The sequence below is a fragment of the Pristiophorus japonicus genome, chromosome 15 (assembly GCF_044704955.1).
Source record: "Pristiophorus japonicus isolate sPriJap1 chromosome 15, sPriJap1.hap1, whole genome shotgun sequence".
In the NCBI taxonomy this organism is placed as follows: Eukaryota; Metazoa; Chordata; class Chondrichthyes; family Pristiophoridae; genus Pristiophorus; species Pristiophorus japonicus.
The window spans coordinates 114,365,539-114,392,884 of record NC_091991.1 but is presented as its reverse complement, the minus strand read 5'-3'; the positions used below and the strand labels follow the sequence as shown (position 1 = coordinate 114,392,884).

Here is a 27,346-nt window from a genome sequence, read left to right as displayed (position 1 = left end):
TGAATATTTGGTCTCCCACTCCACCAACACCTTGATTCAAGTTCTCATCTTGGTGTTCAAATCCCTCCCTATCTCTAACCTCCTGCAGCCCTACAACCCTCCGATCACTACACTCCTCAAATTCTGGGCTCCTGCAGGTTCCATCGCTCACCATTGGCAGCAAGTACCTAAGCCCCAAGCTTTGGAATTCCCTCCCTAAAACTTGCCTCTAACCAAGCTGTCACCTGTCCTAATGTCTTCTCCTTTCATTGTCAAATTTTGTTTTATAAAAACAGGTTTTTCCAATTCAGTCCTGTAGAGAGAAAATTCTTTTGTTAAACAAAAGACAAATGGTCTACTTGACTGGCATGGAACTACTTTAATGCAGATCAATATTTTACAGGAATCTTATTGCAGGATACCAGCACCTAAAATGAACCCAGATTGACGCACCACTAAAGGAATATGAGAACTCCCAATTCACTCCAGGTTCAAGTGAAGTGGGTGTTTGAATGTGTCACAATTACGGAAACAAGTCTTTAGCTTTCGAATGTGAAATTCACACACACGGACACGCTCACTGGAGGTAGTTAAGTGTTGTGGGTGATTCGGCAGAGTGTTTAGATACTATAGATGTTACTGAGAGTACAACATTCCCATTCTACCAGCTCATTGCTCTGGAACCACAGGCTAATCTCCTTCTTGGCCACTTCAACAGAGTCACTGGCATGGATGGCATTTCTGTGAGGAAAGAAATCAAGAGTCAGGTTACAAGGGCAGCACAACAGTGCAGGGCTGACACTGGAAAGGTCACAGGCAAATTGGAGCTATATTTTGAAGGAGCAGGTGATTGGGTTTGAGAGATAGCACGGTACAGAATTGCAGTCTGTGTTCTCACTATTGACTCTATGGGTCATGGAGAGGTCTGGTGCAGTGTGGGATCAGTTCTGGAGATAAATGTTCCATTTCTCAGGAACAGTTTGAATCCTGGGAATAAATTTGCACTTGGAAGGGGGAATAGGGCAGTCTTGCACCCCACTTGCCATAACTTCAACAAAAGAACCAGAGACCCAGGAATCAGTCTTGGTATGGGGTCAAATCAGTTCAGGTTCAAATAGGATGCTGAGGTTGTTAACAGTCTGGTTCAATTTCAGACAGCGAGAGACAGTGTGCATGCATGTATTTACTGTTTTCTACCAAATTGTTTCAAACAAAACTGGTTGCTGATTTTGCTACAAATATCAAAAAGTGAATCTGCAAACACTGACTAGAGGAATACTGAGCCCTTGTATCCACCTTGCAGCACCCACAGGTGACTCCAGATGTGCAGGGCCCTGGTGATTCTGTCCCTACCAATGCTCCACTTGAGCAAGCAATTCAGGAAAAGGGGTATTCCCCTCACGCCCTACCTGCTTATGTGAACACACAAGTCTCCTCGTACGGTCCCTGGATGAGCCTTGGCAGGGCTGGTATCGCCCACCATCATGCGAGACACCTTCACTACATCATCACCTTCCCAAACCTGTAAAACAGGCTGTGGTCAATAGGAGGAACAAACCAATCGAGAGAGAAAGGTTTAAAATCAGCTGGCCAAGCAAATGGCAAATGAAGTTTAACGACAATGACCACAAACAAAAATAGTACAAAGATTAGAATAGGGAGACTGAGAAATAGCAAGAATGGTCTTGCCACCTTCACTGTAATGTTGTAACAATTTAAAGAGAGGATCCTGGGATAGTCAGAACAGTAAGGTATGGTATATGGTGGCATCTCCCTGACCTTTTTGCTACTGAGGTTAAGAGTCCAACGTTTACCCTGAAGAGAACATTGTTCACTGAAATCCCAGAGTATCTTCCATACAGGGACCTTATCTCCTTAAATCATTTGAACAAACACTTCACTATTGTTGCTGGTGAATTGCCTGGTAACTTACCATAGCAACGATGGGCCCGGAGCTCATGTATTGGATCAACGCTGGATAAAAAGGTTTCTCCTGCAGATCGTGGTAATGCTCTGAAAGCATATCTCGTGGGGCCTGAAACAAAGTGGTTCGTTCGGTGGGTTAGTGCAGCTCACGGTCGGCCCACCTCACCCCATTTAACAGAATACATTTCACGATCACGATCTCTCTCTCTCTCTGCCCCCTCCCAAAAACAGCAAGACTTCATTTACACACACACACACACACAAACAAAGCACAAGGGGCAGCAACCAGACTGGGCAGTGTGGTCTCAGAGCACACACAAAGGAGTCAAAGAAGTGTTCGCATTTATAATCAGGAGGTTGTGTTTGAATTGCAATCTCATCAGTTTTGCTGTCTGAATGATTTGGAACAGGAATCAGGTATAAAATGCTAGTGTTATAAACCTTAGGGATTCAGGTACAAGCTGTATATAGAAAAAGAGAGATCTCGATCCTGGGTTTTATGAACAGTGGCAGAGTACGAATGCAAAGAGTTAATGCTAAACCTACATCAATCATTAAGCTGCGGTTATTGTGACCCACAGGAGTCCTAGCTATGCCTGCCTTTTCGTGGGATATGTGGAAACTCTTTGTTCCAGTCCCCTCCATCACCTCTTTCTGGTACATTGATGACTCTATTGGTATTGTTTCTTAACTAGAAAATTTCATTCACTCTGCTTCCAATTTCCACTCTTCCCTCACATGGTCCATCTCCGACTCTACCCTTCCTCAAACTTCTTTGTCTCCATTCCTGGAGATAAGCTATCGACAAACATCCACGTTAAGCCCACCGACCCCTACAGCTACCTGGACTAAACTTCCTCCCACCCCGCTTTCTGCAAGGACTCTATTCCACTCTCTCAGTTTCTGCATTGCATTTGTTCTAACGATGCCACCTTCTGACGTGCTTCCGATAGGTCTTCCTTGTTCCTCAATAGAGGATTCCCCTATACTGTGGTTGACATAGCCCTCGACTGTGTCTGTTCCATTTCCTGCACTTCTGCTCTCACCCCTTCCCCATCCTCCCAGAACCACGATAGATGAACCCTTGTCCTCATCCTACTCAACAGTTTGAAAAAAAAAGTTAGAATTTAAAAAAAAGGAGCTTCTTCACTTCTGGATGTGTTTTGATTGGCTGCTTAGACAGCTTGATGTCGTCACAACAGCTACCTCGCTGGGAATTCCCATTAACTTCCGTCGATTTCAATTATACATCAGAAAACCCCAAATTCGCACCAGAGATCGCGATGTTTGTGCGAAGCTTGCATTGGAGCCATCAGCGAATGCCATTGCTTCAACATTGCAAATTCTGGGCCTATATGCTTTACCAAAAGGTAGCGGCTTGAGGCAGAGACAGAATCAGAAAGGTTACAGCACAGAAGGTGGCTACTGGGCCCGTCGAACTCGTGCCGGTTCTCTGCAAGAGCACTTCAGCTCGTCCCACTGCCCCACCCTTTCCCCGTGGCCCTGCAAAAAAAATTCAGGTACTTTCCAATTCCCTTTTGAAAGCCACGCTTGAATCTGCCTCCACCTCCCTTTCAGGCCGTGCATTCCAGATCCTAGCCACTCGCTGCGTAAAAGTGTTTTTTCTTATGTCGCTTTTGGTTCTTCTGCCAATCACCTTAAATCTGTGTCCTCCGGTTCCCAACCCTTCTGCCAATGGGAACAGTTTCGCTCTATCTACTCTGTCCAGACCCATGGTTTTGAACACCTCGATCAAATCTCGCCTTAACCTCTGCTCCAAGGAGAGCAACCCCAGCTAATCCACATAACTGAAATCCCTCATCCCTGGAACCATTCTCTGCACCTTCTCCAAGGCCTTCACATCCTCCCTAAACTGTGGTGCCCAGAATTGGATACAATGCTCCAGTTGAGACTGAACCAGTGTTTTATAAAAGGTTCATCATAACTTCCTTGCTTTTGTACTATGCCTCTATTTATGAATCCTGTATGTTTTTTAGCTGCTTTCTCAACCTGCCCTGCCACTTTCAACAATTTGTGCACATATACCCACATGCACCCTTTAGGTTATATTGCCTCATTCTTCCTACCAAAATGTATCACTGCACTTTTCTGCATTAAATTTCATCTGCCACGTGTTTGCCCATTTCACGAGCTTGTCTATCACTATACTTTCAAGTTTTGTGTCATGTACTAACCCCTGGGGAACACCACTGTATACCTTTCTCCAATCCAAAAAACAATCGTTCACCATTACTCTCGGTTTCCGATCACTTCGCCAATTTCATATCCATCTAGTCACTGTTCCTTTTATTCCATGGACTTCAACTTTGCTGGCAAGTCTATTATGTGGCACTTTATCAAACCCCTTTTGGAAGTCAGTCAATGTACAGCACATCAACCACACTGCCTTCATTAAACCTCCATTTTTTTTCAAAAAAGGAAAAAGCTATAAATATACAGGGAGAGTTGAGCAGGGAGATTAGTGGTTGGATTGCTCTGGCAAGAAGTTAGCACATATACGATGGGCTGAATGGACTCCTGTGCTGTCAACTTCTATGGTGACAGTGACAGAAAGGCTGACCTTGGACAAAGATTAAAACCAATAAATCTGAAGGCCCGCCAGTTACTGAATACGGACAGGAGTCAGAACAAAGAACTCATTCTAAACCTTAACCGGTCATTCTGAATCATCATCCATCTTAGGCAGTGCCTCAGAGTCGAGGATGACTTGCTTCCACACTAGAAATGAGTCCTCAGGTGACTGAAGAATCCAATGCAGGACCTACAGTCTCTCGTCACAGGTGGGGCAGATGGTGGTTGGAGGGACGGGTGGGTGGGGGTGCTTGGGTGGCCGTGCACTCCTTCCGCTGTAGACGCTTGGCTTCAGCTTGCTCCCGGCGAAGAGACTCAAGGTGTTCAGCGCCTTCCCGGATGATTTCCCTCCACTTTGGGCGGTCTCGAGCCAGGGATTCCCAGGTGTCGGTGGGGACGTTACATTTTTTCAAGGAGGCTTTGAGCATGTCCTTGAAGCATTTCCTCTGCCCACCTGGGGCTCGCTTGTCGTATCGGAGCTCCGAGTAGAGTGCTTGTTTTGGGAGTCTTTTGTCAGGCATGCAGGCAATGTGGTCCATCCAGCGGAGCTGATCGAACGTGGTCAATGCTTCGATGCTGGGGATGTTGGCCTGAGCAAGAACACGGACGTTGGTGCACCTATCCTGTCAATGGATTTGTAGGATCTCGCGGGAGCAGCGTTGGTGGTTCTTCTCCAGTGCTGCCTGCTGTACATAGTCCACGTCTCTGAGCCATATAGGAGGCTGGGTATCACCACTGCTCTATGGACCATGAGCTTGGTGCCGGGTTTGAGGTCCTGGTCTTCAATCACTCTCTTGCTCAGGCGACTTGAAGGCTCCCGAGATATGGAAAATGGTCCACTTGGTCCAAGGCCTCGTTGTGGATTTTGATAACCGGGGGGGGGGGGGAAGGGGGAAGGGGGGGGAATGCTGTGTGGCTGGGGCAGGTTGGAGGACCTTCATCTTATGGATGTTTAGTGCAAGGCCTATGCTCTCATACACCTCGGTGAAGGTGTTGACAATGGCTTGGAGTTCGGCCTCCGAGTGTGTGCAGATACAAGCATCGTCTGCGTATTGTCGTTTGATGACTGAGTTTGGAATGACCTTGAATCTGGCCTGTAGGTGGCTGAGGTTGAACAGATTCCAGTTTGTCCTGTAATTTAGCTCCACTCCAGCGGGGAGCTTGCCGAGGGCGAGATGGAGCGTTGCAGCAAGGAAGATCGAGAAGAGCGTTGGTGCGATGACACAGCCCTTGCTTGACCCCGGTCCGAATGTGGAATGGGTCTGTGGTGGATCCGTTGGTCAGGATCACAGTTTGCAGGTCATCGTGGAGCAGGCAGAGAATGGTGACAAACTTTTGGGGGCAGCCGAATCTGAGGAGGACGCTGCGTGTTTCCAGTTATTATCTGTTAGCCAACTTGTTGTTAACACGAATAACCAAGGGATGACTGTAGTGCCTGGCAACTGGGACACCCAGTAACGTGGCAATAGCATTACAGGACCCGCCTGTACAGGATGACCGAGCACGATGTGTGGACACAGCTGCCGACGGTGATGTTGATGTAGCTCGGGCCGTACTGCTCACGCCGAGCTCTGCCGGTTGTGGGGTCTGGCTCCCAGCGCTCCTTCTCCTGCTGCTCAATGCCTGGGTTGGGTGGGGGGGGGGAAATTGAGGCATTCCAACTGTTCACCACTACTCTCTGTTTCTGATCACTTTCATATCCATCCTGTCCCCGTCTCTTTTATTCCGTGGGCTTCAACTTTGCTGGCAAAGGGGAAGTGAGGAGAAAGCCCGAGGAGAGCTTTATTTCACTCAGAAATCATATCTGCAAGAGTTGGCAATACGGAACAACCCAGTTGGATTTTTAAAGTGACCATCCGACAGCTTCACGGTCACTTTTAATGAAATCAGCTTCTTATTCGCAGGTTTATTTAATTTTACATTTAAAAAAAAACTTAATTCAAATGCAGGGGCTTGAAGCAAAATAAAAGTCTGCCTCCCCCTCTACTGTCCGCGAGTGGCAGGTTGGGGCCAGGCACATCTCTACCTCCCTGCAGACAAACCCACCTCCCAGCTTGGCCTGGATCTCACACCAAGCCCCTCGATTACACGGCTAGAGAGATTCTGCACGTTAAAGAACAATGGTCAGGCCTTGCCTGATGGGTCATCACAGGAGGCAGCAGTTACTGACAAGCACACTGTCATGTATGTACTTTTGGGATCACTAGATGGCATCACTGTTGGAGGCCATTGGGCTGCAGGCACGTGTGTGCAGACCAAGTATAAAAGACCAGCCATTTTGTATATTAGTCACTTTGGGCCTTAATAAAGCAGAGCCAAGATCATACCTCCTGGAGTTAAACAGTACTCAGTCTAAGTTACTCCATACACAACACACAAACTGGGAATGAACAAAACAGCTCACCTCAAGGTTTGTAACACAGAAAATATGTGAGATAGTTGCTGGAGAAGGTCTGCAAGAATCAGACTGCAGTCACTCGTTACAGCAGTGGCTGATATTCATTTACTTTAGGGAGTCGGGTGCGGACACACTTAGATGCTCATTTTGTCGAACAAAACATTGTTTAAGTGAGACTACTTACTTCATCTTCAGATCCGGTGGCAAAAAGGTCACAGGCAAAGGCACTAGCGGGAAAGGAAATGGTCGCAAAGCAGAGCAAGTAATGAGGGAAGAAATGGGGCAAAAGTACGGTCACCCTAGAGGAACATAGGAACAGGAGCAGCTCAGCTCCTTAAACCTGTTCCACCATTCAATTCATGGATGATCAAGGGAGACCGCTGTGTCTCAGTAGGTAGCACTCACACCCAAGTCAGAAGGTCGAGGGTTCTACTCGAGACTGGAACATATAATCGAGGCCAACACTCCCGTGCAGTACTGAGGGGGTGCTGCACTGTCAGAGGTGCCGTCTTTCAGATGAGATGAGATGTTACATAGGATATGCGTAGGATTACACAGGATACACGGTACAGAAACAGGCCATTCAGCCAGTCCATGCCGGCGTTTATGCTCCACTCGAGCCTCCTCCAGTCTTTCCTCATCTAAATCTATCAGTATAACCCTTCATTCCCTTCTCCCTCATATCCTTGTCTAGCCTCCCCTTAAATGTATCTATACTATTCACTTCAACCACTCCCTGTGGCAGCAAGTTCCACATTCTCACCACTCTTTGGGCAAAGAAGTTTCTTCTGAATTCCCTAATTTTGATTTCTTGATTATCGTATATTGATGGCCTCTAGTTTTGCTCTTCCCCACAGTGGATACAGAGAGAGTGTATCCACTTATCATAATTTTAAAGACCTCGATTAGGCACCTCTCAGCACCCCCCCACCCTATCCACCCCCCAAAAGAGAAATAAAAAAGAAAGGGATCCAGCCTGTTCATCTTTTCCCGATATGTATACCCTAGCATTTCTGGTATCATCTCTGCACTCGCTCCAGTACCAAGTTTAGCATAACTTCACTACTTTTCAATTCCATCTCAGAATAAGGGGTCGGCCATTTAGAACAGAGATGAGGAGAAATTTCTTCTCTCAGAGGGTGGTGAATCTTTGGAATTCTCTGCCCCAGAGAGCTGTGGAGGATGGATCACTCAATATATTTAAGATGGAGATAGACAGATTTTTGAACGATAAGGGAGTGAAGGGTTATGAGGAGTGGGCAGGGAAGTGGAGCTGAGGCCAAGATCAGTTCAGCCACGATCTTATTAAATGGCGGAGCAGGCTTGAGGGGCCAAAAGGCCTATTCCTGCTCCTAATTTTTTATGTTCTTATCCCTCCAGAAATAAACCCTAATGTTTGGTTTGTTTTAAAAAAAATAAATGGCCTTGTTAACCGGTTTCGCTACTTCTTGTGATGTGTGTATTTGTACTCCGAGATCCCTTTGCTCCTTTACCCCACCCAGACTCTCACCCTCCAAGTAACAGAGGACCTCCTTATTCTTCCTACCAAAATTTAATATCTCACATTTATCTGTTAAACAGAGGTCCCGTCTGCTTTCTCAGGTGGACGGAAAAGATCCCACGGCACCAAAGCAGGGAGTTCTCCCTGGTGTCCTGGTGAACCTTTGTCCCTCAACCAACACCACCAAAAAGCATTGACTGGTTGGTCATCTCACTGCAGTTTGTGGGACTTCAAAAGTAACTCACAATAAAGCTGCCATATAAGGAGAGCCTTTCATTGGAGCAGGAAATAGACAGGTTCTGTGTTTGCAAAAACCAAACCAGTTGCCTGGTAACGAAGGCTGGGATCTTGCTGTACCTGCACTAGTTTCAGTCCCACGAGCTGGAACCCCCTTTTCTCAAAGCGTTGGATGATTTCCCCCACCAGCCGCCTCTGGACTCCGTCTGGTTTCACAGCCACCAGCGTTTGCTCGCGGATCCCAACAATCGCTAAGTGAGGAGGAAGGAAAGGTTAGAGGTCAGCACTTTTACATTTGAACAGTTTAGCACAGTGAACCTCACACTGTCCCTCCCCCAAACCAACCAACCACAGTTTTCGGGAGAGAACTCTCAGCAGCGGGCTGGCAGTATGGCGCATCCAGCTGCAGGGATGGTCAACTAGAAGTTTGCTACAGATCAGCCATGGTCTAATGGAATGGCGAAACAGGTTCGAGGGGCTGAAGGGCCTCCTCCTGTTCCTGTGTAACTCATGGGCGACGCACAATCTGCTTTAACCATGGTTTGAAACACTAAGCTCAATGACCCAAAGAGGATTATTCTCGGTGTGATGTCATCACTAACGCTGCACCGGGGAGAATGCCCGACAGGATATTGGCTGGACCGCTCAGCCATATCATAATCCCAGGTACAAAACTATGCTGGAAGTACATAGGATCGGTCGTTTTCAGGTGTTACACCATTTTGGGTGCAGACCCATCAGAACCCATCTGTCCTCTTAGACCAGTGACATCCAATAGAAATCACTGACCTAAAATCATTTTAGTCACATGCACAGAGTTTAGTAGACAGCCCCTTGCACACAATACAGGCAAGTGTAGCTCGTGAATATTTACACATCTACCACCAGTCAGGGACCAGGGAATTAAACCAGCCAAATAAAACACTTGCACTCTCTGCCACCAACACACGGAAAGGTTAAAGTGCCTACACCAACAGCGATCACTCTTTAAGCCGTGGCTTCCCACACAGTTGTATCAATATTTGTCCTCAAGGCAGCAAGATAGACAAGTGTTGTGCAATCACGGCAATCAATTGATGCTAAGCTACACTACTTATTGAGTGTAATGAAGGGCAGTTGGTGGAGTTTAGTTAACGGATCAGATAGTTTATGTCGGAAGCAGAGCGAGCTCGGATTTTAGTGCAAATTGAATAGTTGATTTAAATTGCTAATGGCAGCATTTTTAAAAAAATTCTCAGGATGTGGTCGTCACTGGCAATGCCAGCATTTATTGCCCATCCCTAATTGCCCTCGAGAAGGTGGCAGTCCATGGGGCGTCCCAGGATTTTGACCCCGCGACATGTCCCAGTGGGACGGTGCGTGAGGTTCCCATGCACCTGCTGCCCTGGTCCTTTTTAGGTGGTGGAGGTCACAGAATTTGGGGTGCGAGAGCTGCAGACAGAAATAGGTTTGGGAATTTGATGGAGTTAAACATTCTCTGGATGCTGGTATTTGTCACATTGTTACATGAATGAATGTAACCATTGATAAGTTTTGGCTGGAAGCTGGACACGAATTAAATGGATAAACCTTTACAGGTCAGCCGAGGCAAAGGACTCCACAATCGGAACCTTCCGTTCCTACATAACCAATCACAGATCAATACTGAAATAGAAACAGAAGATGTTGGAAATATTCAGCAGATTCTCCTGACCAAAATCCAGGTAGTGATGAAAGAGTTGTGTGTGGATACAGTACAAATATTCTCCAGTATTATATAGAAACATAGAACATAGGTGCAGGAGTAGGCCATTCGGCCCTTCTAGCCTGCACCGCCATTCAATGAGTTCATGGCTGAACATTCAACTTCAGTACCCCATTCCTGCTTTCTCGCCATACCCCTTGATCCCCCTAGTATTCAGGTACTGTAGTAGTTATTCAGTAACTGTATCGTCACTGCACCAAGTTTATCAGGGTTGGAGCTGAAGATATTGATGTGATGATGATTTACATCCTTCCCGTATTGTCAGTTGCACACTGGATGTTAACCAGACACACTCACACCGCTCCAAGTTAAACTGTTACTTTTGAACCAGTTGAACAAAATGTTGCAGCTTCAACAAGAACTTTTATTTATAAAGCGCCTTTTAACGTAGTAAGACATCCCAAGGCACTTCACAGCAGTGTTACAAGGCAACACTGAGCCACACAAGAAGAAATTATGGCAGATAACCAAAAGCTTGGTCAAAGAGGTAGGTTTTAAGGAGTGTCTTAAAAAGGAGGGGAAAAAAAAGAGGTGGGGAGGTTTAGGGAGGGTGTTGCAGAGCAGCTGAAGGAACCTGGGTTGAGGAGTTATAATCAGGGATGCTCAAGGAGGGCAGAATTCAGAGAAGCATCACCCCTCCTGGTTACTGACCGACAGACCCACACAGCCCCTGTCATTCAATAATTCTTCTGCACACAGCCAGTCTCCAAACAGTATTTAACTGGAGTACTATCGGTCTCTGGCCCATTCCCCAAAGAGACTCCAGTACATGTCTGCAGGACACATCTCTACTATCTAGAAATTAAACTGCTGTTGTATGTGACCACAAGTCTGAAGTATTTTAATAGAAAGTGCAATTAGAGATATTGCTAGACAATGACAGACTAAGCTTTCCAAAGCATCTGATGTCTGATCTCTCTATAAATAGTCCCTACACTCTGAAGAAAGCATTTGTTACAATGCCACTGACTCATTTCTATGAGGCAGTTATGAAATTAAATATACTTGAGGCAGATTTAGTTAGATTCATTTTAATTGAATTAAAAATCAAAATGAAATTTTGAGTCTGTTTTTAGACACAAGGTCATGCTGACAATTCTGTAACTTTAATAATTCAGAGCAGGTCTGTGCCAGCCCACGAGTTTCAAACAAATCATTATGGTCATGTCCGTGAGGCGGCGAGAACCCGTGAGGTATTTGCCGCAAAAAGACTCACCAAGCCCGGACACAATCCTCGGGCTGCTCCCCAGGCCAGGCTCACCTTCCACCCATACCCCAGAAAGTAACACAAAGTTCCCTTTGGCCATTCCTGCAACACTCGGTGACCAATATCGAGGACTGGGTTTGGGTTACACGGAACTCGCTGCCGGACTCTCTCCAATGCAAGACCGGCTGAGAAGGAATAACTTTGTCAGGTTAAAGAGACTCGGACCAAAAACTGAAGCAAAGGGGCATCCTGAGAAACATCACAGAGCAACTCCCAGTCTGCAATTCCTCAGCAAGTAAATAAACTAACTACTCAACCAACTAAGTACCCCCAAACTAACTACATAACAAACAAAACTACCTAACAAACTACCCACCAAATTAACTAACTACATAACAAACTAACAAAGCACCCCCCAAACTAATTACTAACCCTAACCCAACCAAATAAACTAACAAACTACCCTCCCAACAAACTAAACACTCACTAAACTAACTCCAATTATTGAGCACCCTGAACATTGCGGATATAAAGCGGTACGGGGCCACTTTCTTTATGTTTCCGAACTGACGGCGGAAAGTTGTGCGCAGCTCCCGGGCCCGCACCCAGCCCCCGACCTACCCGAGGACAGTAGCCGGCACCGGGAGGGGAGCGGGGCGGCGGCCCAGACCCAGGCCGGCCCGGGGGAGCGCGGGCACGGGCAGATTCCGAAGCCGGTGCCGAGCCTCAGCGCCCTGCTCAATCCGCGCAGCAACATCGTCTCTCGGCCCCGACTGCGCCGCCTCCGCGGCCCCGGCTTATCAACCCGCCGGGCCGGACAGGGCGGGGCCCCCGACCCGGAACCCAGGCGGTGAGGCCCGGGCTTGCTGTCAGCTCGGCCCCTCCGCCAATCCCGACCCTATCCCACTCCCTCCGCCAATCCTGGCCCTCTCCCACTTCCTCCGCCAATCCCGGCCCCTCCGCCAATCCGGGCCCTATCCCGCTCCCTCCGCCAATCCGGGCCCTATCCCGCTCCCTCCGCCAATCCGGGCCCTATCCCGCTCCCTCCACCAATCCCACTCCTTCTACCAATCCTGGTCCTATCCCGCTCCCTCCGCCAATCCCGGCCCTATCCCAATCCCGGCCCTATCCCACTCCCTCCGCCAATCCCGGCCCTATCCCACTCCCTCCGCCAATCCCGCTCCTTCTGCCAATCCTGGTCCTATCCCGCTCCCTCCGCCAATCTGGGCCCTATCCCACTCCCTCCACCTATCCCACGCCCTCCGCCAATCCCGGCCCCTCCACCAATCCCGGCCCTATCCCGCTCCCTCTACCATTCCTGGTCCTCTCCCGCTCCCTCCACCAATCCCAACTGCCAATCCTAAACCGACCCCTCCCAATCCCAAACTGATCCAAACCTCCTCCCACCAATCCCAAACTGAGCCCATGGCCTTGCTCGCCATAATCCTGTACTTTCACTGCTTCAAATATTTTCCCTTAACAGACATACCAGTCTCTGCCCGTGGGGAAGCAATCTGGGTTGAAGTAGTCCAGGCTGACAGACCAGTGCTGCACTGTTGGAGGTATATTTTGGATGAGGTGTTAAACAGTGATGTCTACTCTCTCAGGTGGCTTTAAGAGGTCCCAGGATAGTCTTCAAAGAGCGGGGAGTTCTTTCTGTGTTGTGGCTAGTCATCATCCGCGTAGGCAGTCCCTCAGAATCAAGGAAGACTTGCTTCCACTCTAAAAATGAGTTAGTTGACTGAACAGTCCAACACGAGAACCACAAGTCCCTGTCACAGGTAGAACAGACAGTTGTTAAGGGTAAGGGTGGGTGGGACAGGTTTGCCGCACGCGCTTTCCGCTGCCTGCGCTTGATTTCTGCATGCTCTCGGTAATGAGAACTGAGGCCTTCCCCGCTACACTTCCTCCACTTTGGACAGTCTTTGGCCAGGGACTCCCAAGTGTCCTTGAAACCACCAGCACCAATAACACATTATCTGGTCATTCCCCTCATTTGCTGTTTGTTGGAACTTGCTGTGTGGGGTTTGACTGTTACATTAGCCTCCATAACAATGGCTGCAGTGCCCAATGAATGTATTGGTTTGAAGTACTTGGGGATATGAAAGTACTTTCTCGACAGTAACCAATCAGTTGGCATGTCCTCTTGGCAGGGGTACCTTGGAATAATTTCAACCAATGTAGTTAATCTAATATCCACAGACATAACTTAATGCCAACTATCTAAATTGTCTTTGCAACAAAGTAAATATCTGGCCATTAATTTCCTTGGTTTTATTCATAATCTATACTTTCCTGATTGACAAAAATGTATTTTCTGCATGAAGCATATTTAAGCAGACTGAATGTTGCTCTTCCAGGAGAGCTAAGTGAATGACAATATCATTATGAACTTGTTATCTATCAAACAGTACAATAAAGTGTTTTATGTTGTGTGTTTATTGACATTTGATGTTGAAATAAACCATTTGTTGGTTTATAGCCCTGAGTCGCACTCAGTGAAAGTCAGTTCACAGAGTGAAGGTGAGATAACACGGTCATTTCAGTAAGTCAGATAGGGAGCAGGTCAAGATTGGTTCCAGATATCAGAGAAAACCTAGCTTAAAACCTCCAAAACGTTTGGGATTAATTTCTATGGACAGGTGGTATAAACTTGGTTGGTATTCCCTTGAGCCGTAAACTAATCGAGGTGTTTAAAATTATAAAATGATTCGATAGGGTAGCTAAAAGGAGAAAACATAACATTTGTCCCCTCGAGCCTGCTCCGCCTTTTCAATAAGATCATGGCTGATCTTATCCTGACCACAACTCCACTTCCCTGCCCGCTCCCCATAACCCTCGTCTCCCTTATCGTTCAAAAATCTGTCTATCTCTGCCTTAAATATATTCAATGACCCAGCCTCCACAGCTTTCTGGGGTAGAGAATTCCAAAGATTCGGAGAAGAAATTCCTCCTCATCTCAGTTTTAAATGTGCAACCTCTTATTCTGAAACTGTGCCCACTAGTTCTAGATTCCCCCATGAGGGGAAACATCCTCTTTCCATCAACCCTGTCCAGCCTCCTGAGAATCTTGTATGTTTCAATATCACCTCTCATTCTTCTAAACTCCTTCAAGAAACTACTTCAATCCCATGGGGGAATCCAGAACAAGGCCTGTTGCGCCATTCAATGAGATCATGGCTGATCTACGACCTAACTCCATATACCCGCCTTTGGCCCCTACCCCTTAATACCTTTAGTTAACAAAAATATATCAATCTCAGATTTAAAATTAACAATTGACCCAGCATCAATTGCCATTTGCAGAAGAGTGTTCCAAACTTCTACCACCCTTTGTGTGTAAAATTGTTTCCTAATTTTACTCCCGCAAGGTCTGGCTCTAATTTTTAGACTATGCTCCTTAGTCTGAGAATCCCCTACCAGCAGAAATAGTTTCTCTCTACCTACCCTATCTGTTCCCTTTAAAATCTTGAAATCCCCGATCAAATCACCCCTAAACCATCTAAATTCAAGGGAATACAATCCTAATTTGTCGAATCTCTTCTTGTAATTTAACCCTTGCAGTTCAGGTATAATTCTGGTAAACCTACACTGCACTCCCTCCAAGGCCAATATATCCTTCCTAAGGTGTGGTGCCCAGAATTGCTCACAGTGCTCCAGGTGTGGTCTAACCAGGGCTTTGTACAGCTGTAGCATAACTTCTACCCCTTGTATTCTAGTCCTCTGGATATATTTGATTATTTTCTGCAACTGACATGACAATGGTAGCATAGTGGTTATGTTAGTGGACTTGTAATCCAGAGGCCTGGACTTATGATCCAGTAGATGAGAGTTCAAAATCTCACCACGGCAGCTGGGGAATTTAAAACTCAGTTAATTAAATAAATCTGGAATAAAAAGTTTGTACCAGTAATGGTGACCATGAAACTATTGGATTGATGTAAAAACCCATCTGGTCCACCAATGTCCTTTAAGGAAGGAAATCTGCCGTCCTTAACCAGTCCAGCCTATATGTGACTCCAGACCCACAACAATGTGGTTAAGAACATAAGAAATAGGAGCAGGAATAGGCCATCTGGCCCCTTGAGTCTGCTCCACCATTTAAGATGATCATGGCGGATCTGATCTTGGGCTCAGTTCCACTTCCCTGCCTGCTCCCCATAACCCTTCACTCCCTTATCTCCACTTTAAATTTATTTAATGACCCAGCCTCCACAGCTCTCTGAGGCAGAGAACTCCACAGATTTACAGAGAAGAAATTCCTCCTCGTCTCAGTTTTGAATGGGTGACCCCTTATTCTTAAACTATTCCCCCACAAGTGGAAACATCCTCTCTGCGTCCACCTTGTCGAGCCCCCTCATTATCTTATATGTTTCGATAAGATCACCTCTCATTCTTCTGAACTCCATTGCTCAACCTTTCTTCATAAGTCAACCCCTTCACCTCAGGAATCAACCTAGTGAACCCTTCTGTGAACTGCCTCCAATACAAGTATATCCTTCCTTAAATACGGAGACCAAAACTGTATGCAGCACTCTAGGTGTGGTCTCACCAATATCCTGTACAGTTGTAGCAGGACTTCTCTGCTTTTATACTCCATCTCACTTGCAATAAAGGCCAACATTCCATTTGTCTTCCTGATTACTTGCTGTACCTTCATACTAACTTTTTGTGTCTCATGCACAAAGACCCCCCATGTCCCTCTGTACTGCAGCATTTTATAATCTCTCTCCATTTAAATAAGGATCCAACTATTTGGCCGCCTTGTCTCTGATTGGCTCTCCATTATCACATGACATTGTTGATTGGTCCCCTTGGAGGATAAGCCACACCCTGAAGTTGCTCTGGAATGTGTAACTGGAACCGCCCAGTCAGTTCTCACTGACTTTGCAAATTGTAATTTGATCCTTTGACTTCTGAAGCCTTAGGAGGACAGATCTCGAACACCCCAGCAAAAGCTTTCCAAGTTCCAGCCGAAGTCCCTTACCCAAGTGCAAGTGAATCCCTCCACCAGCCAATGTCCCTTACCCCAGCGCAAGTGCTGCCTCCCCCAATGCAAGTGCATGACCTTACACCTCCCCCCTCCATAGATGTGGCTCGTTAACTGGTTTATTGGGTATGAAGTGAATAGTGACAGTGTCATCACCATCACAGAAGCCAGTCTTCAGCCATTTCAATTCACTCCACGTGATATCAAGCAGCGGCTAAGTGCACTGGATACAGCAAAGGCTATGGGTCCCGACAACATCCTGGCTGTCGTGCTGAAGACTTGTGCTCCAGAACGAGCTGCGCCTCTAACCAAGCTGTTCCAAAACAGCAACACTGGTATCTACCCAACAATGTGGAAAAACTGCCCAGGTATGACTTGTCCACAAAAAGCAGGATAAATCCAATCCGACCGATTACCACACCATCAGTTTACTCTCAATTATCAGAAAAGTGATGGAAGATGTTGTCTGTCATGTATTCAACCAGCATTGTAACCCATGTATAATCTGACCTAAATTGTACACTGAGAGAACAATGACCACTAGGTGGTGAACTTGTGGAAGACACTCCTAACCTGGACCTTCAGGTATAAAAGGGGAAGCTCCACCCTCTTCCATCATGAGTGCTAAGGAATAAAGGACAGGTCGCAGACTGATCTTCTCTCAAGCATGGGCATCGTGTGCATTTATACTGTGTAGTAAAGACGTATCAATGGCGACAAGAAACTGGGATTTAAACCACGCGTGCATGGCCACTAGCAGAACAGATGAGAGGTAGTGTGTTAAGGAATGGTTGGGACAGAGATTCAACATTGTTAAAGCAGCACACAGTTCTCCAGGCAGACAAGGGCAATCGGGCATGCCATTGTCTCTGTCGAACCCAGAGGGGGAGTCCGACAGAGACAATGGCAAGCTGAACGGCGATTCACGCCATTGCAAGGTATAATGCGACTAGCAATGGGGCCATCAACACCTGTTAATGGCGCACTCAAGGACAGTCACAGGGGCAGTTAGGGATGATCGACTGGCAAGGGACCTTTTGTTTCCAACAACAGCTCATGTTGGAGGCGTGGAGGCACACACTCAGCCGGAGTTTGCAGAGATGAGCAAAATACCTGCAGAAATTGCAGAAATGAACGCTGGGGGAAATTGCTGGAAGCTGAAGTTCAGCGAGTTCATGTGGAGCACGTATACAGTTCATACACCAGGATGCCACCGATAATGATGAAAGTGCTCCTCAATGGCATCCCAGTATCAATGGAGCTAGACACAGGGCCCAGCCAGTCCCTGGTGGGTATCAAACAGTTCGAAACGTTGTGGGCGTCCAAGGCCAGGAGGCCAAAATTATCGCCGATTGACGCACAGCTACGGACATACACAAAGGAGATCATTCTGGTGCTAGGCAGAGCCACGGTAGTCGTGACCCACAAAGATTCGGAGAACAGGCTGCCACTCTGGGTTGTCCCGGGGGATGGTCCCGCACAACTGGGAGGAGTTGGCTTGCTGTCATGAACTGGAAATGGAGCGATGTCAATGCAATTTCCACTGTGGAGCGAGTATCATGCTCACAGATCCTGGACAAATTTGACTCATTATTTCAACCTGGCATTGGCACTTTCATGGGGGCCAAGGTAGTGATTCACATAAACCCGGACGCCAGGCCAGTACACCACAAGGCCAGAGCGGTGCCGTACATGATGCGGGAAAAGATAGAAGGCGAATTGGACCGTCTGTTGAGGGAAGGCATCATCTCGCCAGTCGAATTCAGTGACTGGGCGAGCCCGATTGTGCCGGTGCTCAAGGCAGATGGGTCGGTCAGGATATGTGGCGATTACAAGGCCGCCATCAATCGGGTGTCACTCCAAGACCAGTACCCGCTACCGAGAGCGGAGGACCTCTTTGCGACGCTATCTGGTGGCAAACTTTTTTCAAAATTGGACCTGACCTCAGCTTACATGACCCAGGAGCTGGCGAGTGAGTCGAAGAAGCTGACCACCATCACGACATACAAGGGGTTGTTTGAGTACAACAGATGTCCGTTCGGGATTTTCTCGGCTGCCGTGATCTTCCAATGAAATATGGAAAGCCTCCTCAAGTCGATTTCAGGGACGGTGGTTTTTCAGGACGACATCCTCATCACGGGTTACGATACTGAAGAACACCTCCACAACCTGGAGGAGGTGCTACGCAGACTGGACCGGGTAGGGCTGCGACTGAAAAAGGCGAAGTGTGTCTTCCTAGCTCCAGAGGTAGAATTCCTGGGGATGAGGGTAGCAGCAGATGGGATCAGCCCTACTGCGTCCAAGACGGAAGCAATCCAGAGAGCACCCAGACCCCGTAACACGACGGATCTGCGTTCGTTCCTGGGGCTCCTGAACTATTTTGGTAACTTTCTTCCCAAATTGAGCACGCTGCTAGAGCCGCTACACGTGCTTCTACGCAAAGGTCGCGAATGGGTCTGGGGGGACAGCCAGGAAAGGGCTTTTAATAGAGCAAGCAATTTGTTATGTTCGAACAATCTGTTAACGCTATATGACCCATGTAAGAAACTTGTGTTAACATGTGATGCATCATCCTATGGTGTCGGGTGTGTGTTGCAACATGTCAATGCCAAGGGTCAGTTACAGCCGGTAGCTTATGCCTCCAGAAGTCTGTCCAAGGCAGAAAGGGGCTACGGGATGGTAGAAAAGGAGGCGCTCGCATGTGTATATGCGGTAAAGAAAATGCACCAGTACCTGTTTGGCAGGAAATTTGAGCTGGAGACAGATCACAAACCCCTAACGTCCCTTTTGGCCGACAACAAGGCCATAAATGCAAATGCATCAGCCCGCATACAGAGTTGGGCACTTACGTTAGCCGCCTATGACTATACAATTCGGCACAGACCGGGCACCGAAAACTGCGCCGATGCACTCAGCAGGCTCCCACTAGCCACCACTGAGGGGGCTACCGAGCATGCTGCTGAGATGGTCATGGCTGTTGAAGCTTTCGGAAGCGAAGGCTCACCCGTGACAGCCCGTCAGATTAAAGTCTGGACAAATAGAGACCCGCTATTGTCTCTAGTCAAGAAATATGTCCAGAATGGGGACTGGGCAGCCACGTACAGGGCATGCCCTGAGGAATTTAAACCATTTCACAGGTGCAGGGATGAACTCTCGATTCAGGCTGATTGCCTACTGTGGGGAAACCGCGTAGTCATGCCCCAGATGGGCAGAAAGGTGTTCATCAGAGAACTCCACAATGAGCACCCGGGCATTATCATGATGAAGGCAATTGCCAGGTCACACGTTTGGTGGCCAGGGATAGACGCAGATCTGGAACTTTGTGTTCGCAGGTGCAACACGTGTGCCCAGCTGGGCCATGCGCCCAGGGAAGCCCCCCTTAGCCCCTGGCCATGGCCCGCCAAGCCTTGGTCATGCATCCATGTGGACTACGCAGGTCCTTTCATGGGAAAAATGTTTTTGGTTGTAGTAGACGCCTACTCCAAATGGATCGTGTGTGACATTTTAAATTCAAGCACATCCTCTGCCACGGTAGAAAGTTGACGGGCAATGTTCGCCGCCCACGTTCTACCGGACATCTTGGTCAGCGACAATGGCCCGTGCTTCACAAGCACTGAATTCCAGGACTTCATGGCAGGCAATGGAATTAACCATGTCAGAACGGCACCGTTCAAGCCGGCCTCAAACGGCCAGGCAGAACGAGCAGTGCAGATAATCAAACAGGGGATGCTCAGAATCCAAGGGGGTTCCCTACAAAGCCGCTTATCACGCCTCCTGTTGGCCTACAGATCCCGACCACACTCGCTCACAGGGGTTCCACCCGCAGAGCTGCTAATGAAAAGGATGCTCAAAACCCGGTTATCCCTTATACACCCCACCATGAAAGAAATTGGCAAGAGCAGGCGCCAATCACAATATGACTACCATGACAGGAATGAGAGGGTGCGATTTATTGATGTAAATGACCCTGTTTTTGTCCTCAACTACGCTGCAGGGCCCAAATGGCTTGCAGGCACTGTGATTGCCAAAGAGGGAAATAGGATTCTGGTAGTTAAACTTACCAATGGACAAATCTGCCGCAAACACGTGGATCAAACAAAAAAAAGAGGTTCAGCAACCCCATAGAAGAACACGATAGAGAGTTCACTCCACCACAGATGACCGAACACTGGAACCAAAGAGAGGAGAGCCCAGTCATTGTGGGCAGTCCTGATAGGCCTGAGGCACCGCAAACAGCAGACACTCAGGCCAGCGCCCAACAACCGGAGCCCCAACTCAGGCGCTCTACAAGAGAGCATTAAACCACCAGAGAGACTCAACCTGTGATCCCAATAAGACTTTGGGGGGGAGGTGATGTTATGTATTCAACCAGCATTGTAACCCATGTATAATCTGACCTAAGTTGTACACTGTGAGAACAATGACCACTAGGTGGTGAACTTGTGGGAGACACTCCTAACCTGGACCTTCAGGTATAACAGGGGAAGCTCCACCCACTTCCATCACTTGAGTGCTAAGGAATAAAGGACAGGTCACAGACTGACCACCTCTCAAGCATGGGCCTCGTGTGCATTTATACTGTACAGTAAGGACGTATCATTGTCGACAGTGCTATCAAGTGACTCTTACTCACCAATAACCTGCTCACCAATGCTCAGTTTGGGTTCTGCCAGGAGCATTCGGCTCCAGACCTCATTACAGCCTCGGTCCAAACATAGACAAAAGAGCTGAATTCTAGAGGTGAACTGAGTGTGACTGCCCTTGACATCAAGGCAACATTTGACAGAGTGTGGCATCAAGGAGCCCGAGTAACACTGAAGTCAATGGGAATCAGGAGGAAAGCACTTCCCTGGCTGGAGTCATACCTAGCACAAATCAAGATGGTTGTGGTTGTTGGAGATCAATCATCTCAACCCCAGAACATTGCTGCAGGGGTTCCTCAGGCAGTGTCCTAGGCCCAACCATCTTCAGCTGTTTCATCAATGATCTTCCCTCCATCACAAGGTCAGAGGTGGGGATGTGCGCTGATGACTGAACAGTGTTCAGTGCCATTCGCAACTCCTCAGATAATGAAGCAGTCCATATAGCAAGACCTGGATGACATTCACGCTTCGACTGATAAGTATCTACCCGGTCAGTTATATCCTCAAAAAACTCTAATAAATTTGTCAAACACAATTTCCCTTTCATAAAACCATGTTGACTCTGCCTAATCATGTTAGTGGCCCGATACCATTTCCTTAGCAATGGATTCCAGTATTTTCCCGATGACTGATGTCAGGCTAACTAGCCTGTAGTCCCCTGTTTTCTCAATCCCTCCTTTCTTGAATAGTGGCACTACATTTGCTACCTTCCCATCTGCTGGGACTATTCTAGAATCTAAGGAATTTTGGAATATCAAAACCAATGCATCTATCATCTCTGCAGAACCCTAGGATGTCGGCCGTCAGGTCCAGGGGATTTATCGGCTTTTAAGTCCCATTAGTTTCTCTAGTACTTTTTCTCTACTTATATTACTTTAGGTTCCTCGCCCTCATTAGACCCTTGGTTCCTCACCATTTTAGGTATGCTTTTTGCGTTTTCTATTGTGAAGACAGATACAAAATATTTATTTAGCGTTTCTGCCCATTTCCTTATTCCCCATATTTGCTACTTTTTTTTTACATACTTGTGGAAGCTCTTACAATCTGTTTCTACATTTCCTGCTAGTTTTCTCAGTCTATTTTTTCCCCTCATCAATTTTTTCATCATCCTTTGCTGGTTTCTGAAACTCTCCCAATCCTCAGCCTTACTACTATTCTTCGTAACATTATGAGCTTCTTCTTTCAATCTAATGCTATCCTTAATTTCTTTAGTTAGCCAATGATAGATCACTTCTCTCGTGGAGTTTTTGTTTCTCAATGGAATGTATTTTTGTTGCTAATTATGAAATATCTCTTTAAATGCTAGTCACTGCTTATCTACTGCCATACGGCTTATCTATAGCAGCATGGGCCAGCCCACACTGTGATGTGTGTGCACACTAGGTCCATGCAGCAGAGCTGGTCTCCAGTCGTCTTGGTAAATCCTTGCCACTGGAACAATACCTAGCTCTGTTAAGCCTGTGTGGTGGCTGGTGTGCAACGGTCACCACGTTAAAAAAAAATCCACATGGAGGCATCTTCCACCCTTCAATATGCAGTTCAGGACCTGGAATGTCAGGTCCTTCATCAAAACACCTGTGAACTCATCTCTTTTTGGTGTGGAAGTCATCCTCGATACAAGGGACCGCCGAAGAAAACTGCCATACCTTTTAATTTATTTTTCCAATCTACCTCAGCCAACTTGCCCTTCATACCTATGTAATTGACTTTAAGTTTAAGACTCTAGTTTCAGACTTAGGCAAGTGACTCTCAAACTAAATGTGAAATGTTATCAAATTATGATCACTCTGCCCCAGAGGATCTCTTACTATGAGATTGCTAATTAACTCCCTCTCATTGCACAAAACACAATCTAAAATAACCTGTTCACTGATTGGTTCCATGACGTATTGTTCTAGGAAACTTTCCCAAATGCATTCCGTGAACTCGTCCTCCAGGCGACCTTTGCCAATTTGATTTATCCAGTCTATATAAAGCTCCTACTATTTCTTGATTAATAAATTGACACCATCCTGACTTGGAAGTATACAGTCCTTCATCGTCGCGGGATCAAAATTCTGGAGTCCCTCCCTAACAGCACGGTGGGAGTACCTTCACCACACGGACAGCAGCGGTTTAAGAATGCAGCTCATCACCACCATCTCAAGGGCAATTATGGACGGACAATAAATGTTGGCCTTGCCGGCGATGCCCACATCTCATGAACGAATAACCTGGACCCCCGTGCCCCCACCCGTCACTTTGGACCAACACTTTTTTTTAGCTTTTCACCATTTAGAAAGTCACCTTTTCGATTCTTTTTAGGTCCAAAGTGGACGACTTCACATTTGCCTACAGTGAAATCCAATGCCACATTTTTGCCCATTCACTTAATCTATCAATATCCCTTTGTGATTTTATGCTTTCATCTACACTGCCTACAATGCTTCCTACCTTTGTGCCATTGGAAATTTGGATACGTGGCTTTCTTTCCCATCATCTAAGTCGTTAATACAGTGAATAGTGGGGCCCCAACACAGATCCCTGTGGGACATCACTAATCACTTCCTACCAACAAGAATACCTGTCCATTATCCCTACTCTCTGTCTCCTGCCACTCAGCCAATTTCCTAAACAGATTAATAATTTGCCTTCAATTCCATGGGCTTAAACCGCAGTTAACAATCTTTTAGGAGGGACTTTATAAATCAATTCTGGAAGTGCATATAAATAACAGTCATAGACATGCCCCTGTCCACTACTTTAGGCATCTCTTCAAAAAATTCAATCAGTTTTGTCAGGCATGACCTACTCTTTACAAATCCATGCTGGCTCGTTCTGATCAGCTGAAAATTTTCAAGGTGTTCAGTTACCCTATCCTTAATTACAGACTCTTGTAATCTCCCGACAGCAGACGTTAGGCTAACTGATTAATCAGCATGGTTTTATGAAAGGGAAATCATGTCTGACAAATTTGCTGCAGCTCTTTGAGAATGTAACGAGCAGGGTGGATAAGGTGGGGGGGGGGCGCAGTGGATGTGGTGTATTTGGATTTCCAGAAGGCATTCGATAAGGTGCCACATAAAAGGTTACGGGGTTGGGGGTAATATATTAGCATGGATACAGGATTAGCTAACTAACAAAAAACAGAGTCAGGATAAATGGGTCATTTTCCAGTTGGCAAACAGTAACTAGTGGGGTGCCGCAAGGATCAGTGCTAGGGCATCAACTATTTACAATCTATATTAATGACTTGGATGAAGGGACCGAGTGTAATGTAACCAAGTTTGCTGATGATACAAAGATGGGTGGGAAAGTAAGTTGTGAGGAGGACAAAAAATCTGCAAAGGGATATAGACAGGCTAAGTGAGTGGGCAAACATTTGGCAGATGGAGTATAATGTGGGAAAATATGAGGTTATCCACTTTGGCAGAAGAAAATAGAAAAGCAAATTATAATTTAAATGGAGAAAAATTGCAAAGTTCTGCAGTACAGAGACCTGGGGGTCCTTGTGTATGAAACACAAAAAGTTAGTATGCAGGTACAGCAAGGCAAATGGAATGTTGGCCTTTATTGCAAGGGGGATGGAGTATAAAAGCAGAGAAGTCCTACTACAACTGTACAAGGTATTGGTGACACCACACCTGGAGTACTGTGTACAGTTTTGATCTCCTTATTTAAGGAAGGATATACTTGCATTGGAGGCTGTTCAGAGAAGGTTCACTAGGTTTATTCCGGAGATGAGGGGGTTGACTTTTGAAGATGGGTTGTATCGGTTGGGCCTATACTCATTGGAGTTCAGAAGAATAAGGTCTTATTGAAACAAAAAAGATAATGAGGGGGCTCGACAAGGTGGATGCAGAGAGGATATTTCAACTCATGGGGAAAACCAAAACTAGGGAACAGTCTCAGAATAAGGGTCTGCCCATTTAAAACTGAGATGAGGAGAAATTTCTTCTCAGGGTTGTAAATCTATGGAATTCTCTGCCCCAGAGAACTGTGGAGGCTGGGTCATTGAATATATTTAAGGCAGAGATACAGATTTTTGAGCAATAAGGGAATAAAGGATTATGGGGAGCGGGCAGGGAAGTGGAGCTGAGTCCATGATCAGCTCAGCCATGATATTAAATAGCAGAGCAGGTTCGAGGGGCCAGGTGGCCTACTCCTGCTCCTATTTTTTATATTCTTATGGTCTATAATTCTCTGTTTTCCCCCTCACCATTCTTAAATAGCAGAGTGACATGTGCAATTTTGCAATCTAAAAGAATGATTCCTGAATGGAGAGAACTTTGGAAGATTATAGTTCGGGCATCTGCAGTGTGCTCACCTACTTCTTTTAAAACCCTGGGATGGGAACCATCTGGTCCTGGGGATTTGTCACACTTCAGTGCCATTATTTTCTTCATTACTGTTATTTTGCTTACCTTAATTTTGTTGAGTCCCTGACCCAGATTCAATATTCATTTCTTTGGAATTTCTAGCTTGCTATCCTCTTCCTCCACTGTAAATACCGACACAAAGTAATCATTCAACATGTCCACAATTTCCTTATCATTGTCAATTATCACAGTTAGCAATTTTCAAGGGGCCAACATTGCTCCCGACTATCCTCTTTCCTATTTATGCAGCTCCTTTAGGATTGTACCCTTTAGTTTATATTGCCTCCTTGTTGTTCCTACCAAAATGCATCACTTTGCACTTTTCTGCATTACATTTTATCTGCCATGTGTCCTCCCATTTCACCAGCCTATGTCTTCATTAAGTTCATCACTATCCTCCTCACTGTTCACTATACTTCCGCGCTGTGTGTCATCTGCAAATTTTGAAATTGTGCCCTGTACACCCACGTCCAAGTCATTAATATATAAAGAAAAGCAGTGGTCCGAGTACCGACCCCTGGGGAACACCACTGTATCCAAAAAACAACCGTTCACCACTACTCTGCCACTGTCTCTTTTATTCCATGGGCTTCAACTTTGCTGGCATGCCTATTATGTGTCACTTTATCAATCACCTTTTGGAAGTCCATCAACTACATTGCCCTAATCAAACCTCTGTTAACTCGAGATCAAGTTAGTTAAACACAATTTGACAGTAACAAATCTGTGCTGGTTTTCCTTATTTAATCCACACTTGTCCAAGTGACTTAATTTTGTCCCCGATTATTGTTTCTAAATGCTTCCCCGCTACCGAGGTTAAACTGACTGGCCTTAGTTGCTGGGTTTATCCTTACACCCTTTTTTGAACAAGGGTCTAACTTTAGCGATTCTCCAGTCCTCTGGCACCATTCCTGTATCTAAGGAAGATTATAGCCAGTACCTCTGCGATTTACACCTCAACTTCCCTCAGCAACCTAGGATGCATCCCATCTGGTCCTGATAATTTATCTATTTTAATTACAGCCAGCCTTTCTAGTACCTCCTCTATCAATTTTTATCTCGTCCAGTATCTCCACTATCTCCTCTTTCACTATGATTTTGGTTGAACTTGGTCATGTTATGATAGCTATTAATGTTCACACAGTTAGGCTGTTAACTTAATCTGGCTCATTACTCAATCTAATATGGCCAGCCGCCTTGTTGGTTCTAGGACAGTCATAGAAAACTATCCCAGAGATAGCACAAGAAATTCCTTTCTGACATGTGCTAGTCTGTTTATCCCAATGAAAGTTAAAAAACCCCCATCAAAACCACTCTGCCTTTGCTGCCGCTTGTCTAATCGCTGCATTTACACAGTCCAGCACTTCAAAACTGCTACCGAGGGGCCTATGAACAACTCCCACTAGTCTTAAATCTACCTATGAAGTCTCCACTGCCTGGTTACCTCGTTATATCCTCTCATCATTGAAGTGATTTCATCCTTAATCATAAGGCTACTCCTCCCCATGATCATTTCCCCTAACTTTCCTGCAGACCTTATACCTGGTATATTCAGTTCTCAGTCCTGACCATCTTGCAGCCATGTCTCAGTAAGCGTTATCATGTCTTACCCTGCATGTTGAATTTGCACCTGCAATTAATTCAATTTATTCTTTATACTCTTGTTTGTATAAAGAATGCTTATTTGGGCCACACACTCTAGCCTGTCCTTCAGCTCTGATGTTTTACTCAAGTTTCTTATTTCTCTCTCCTGGTTTAATCACGTTACGTA

At 46.3% G+C, this 27,346-nt stretch overlaps 1 protein-coding gene across 2 annotated transcripts; it reads right to left on the bottom strand.

Annotated features, from left to right (window-relative positions):
• Positions 1-338: 338 nt before the first annotated feature.
• nme4 (NME/NM23 nucleoside diphosphate kinase 4) lies at positions 339-12,491 on the bottom strand. 2 transcript variants are annotated; one of them, XM_070900842.1, is made up of 5 exons: positions 12,206-12,491; positions 8,754-8,884; positions 1,913-2,014; positions 1,389-1,501; positions 339-720 (listed from the first exon to the last, which is right to left on the bottom strand). In XM_070900842.1, the coding sequence occupies exons 1-5, from the start codon at positions 12,339-12,341 to the stop codon at positions 600-602; spliced, it is 603 nt and encodes a 200-aa protein (XP_070756943.1). In that variant the 5' UTR covers positions 12,342-12,491; the 3' UTR covers positions 339-599. The 2 variants fall into 2 exon arrangements, with proteins under 2 accessions (XP_070756943.1, XP_070756944.1); XM_070900843.1 differs by lacking the exon at positions 12,206-12,491 and adding an exon at positions 11,594-12,191.
• Between the last annotated feature and the right edge of the window lie 14,855 nt (positions 12,492-27,346).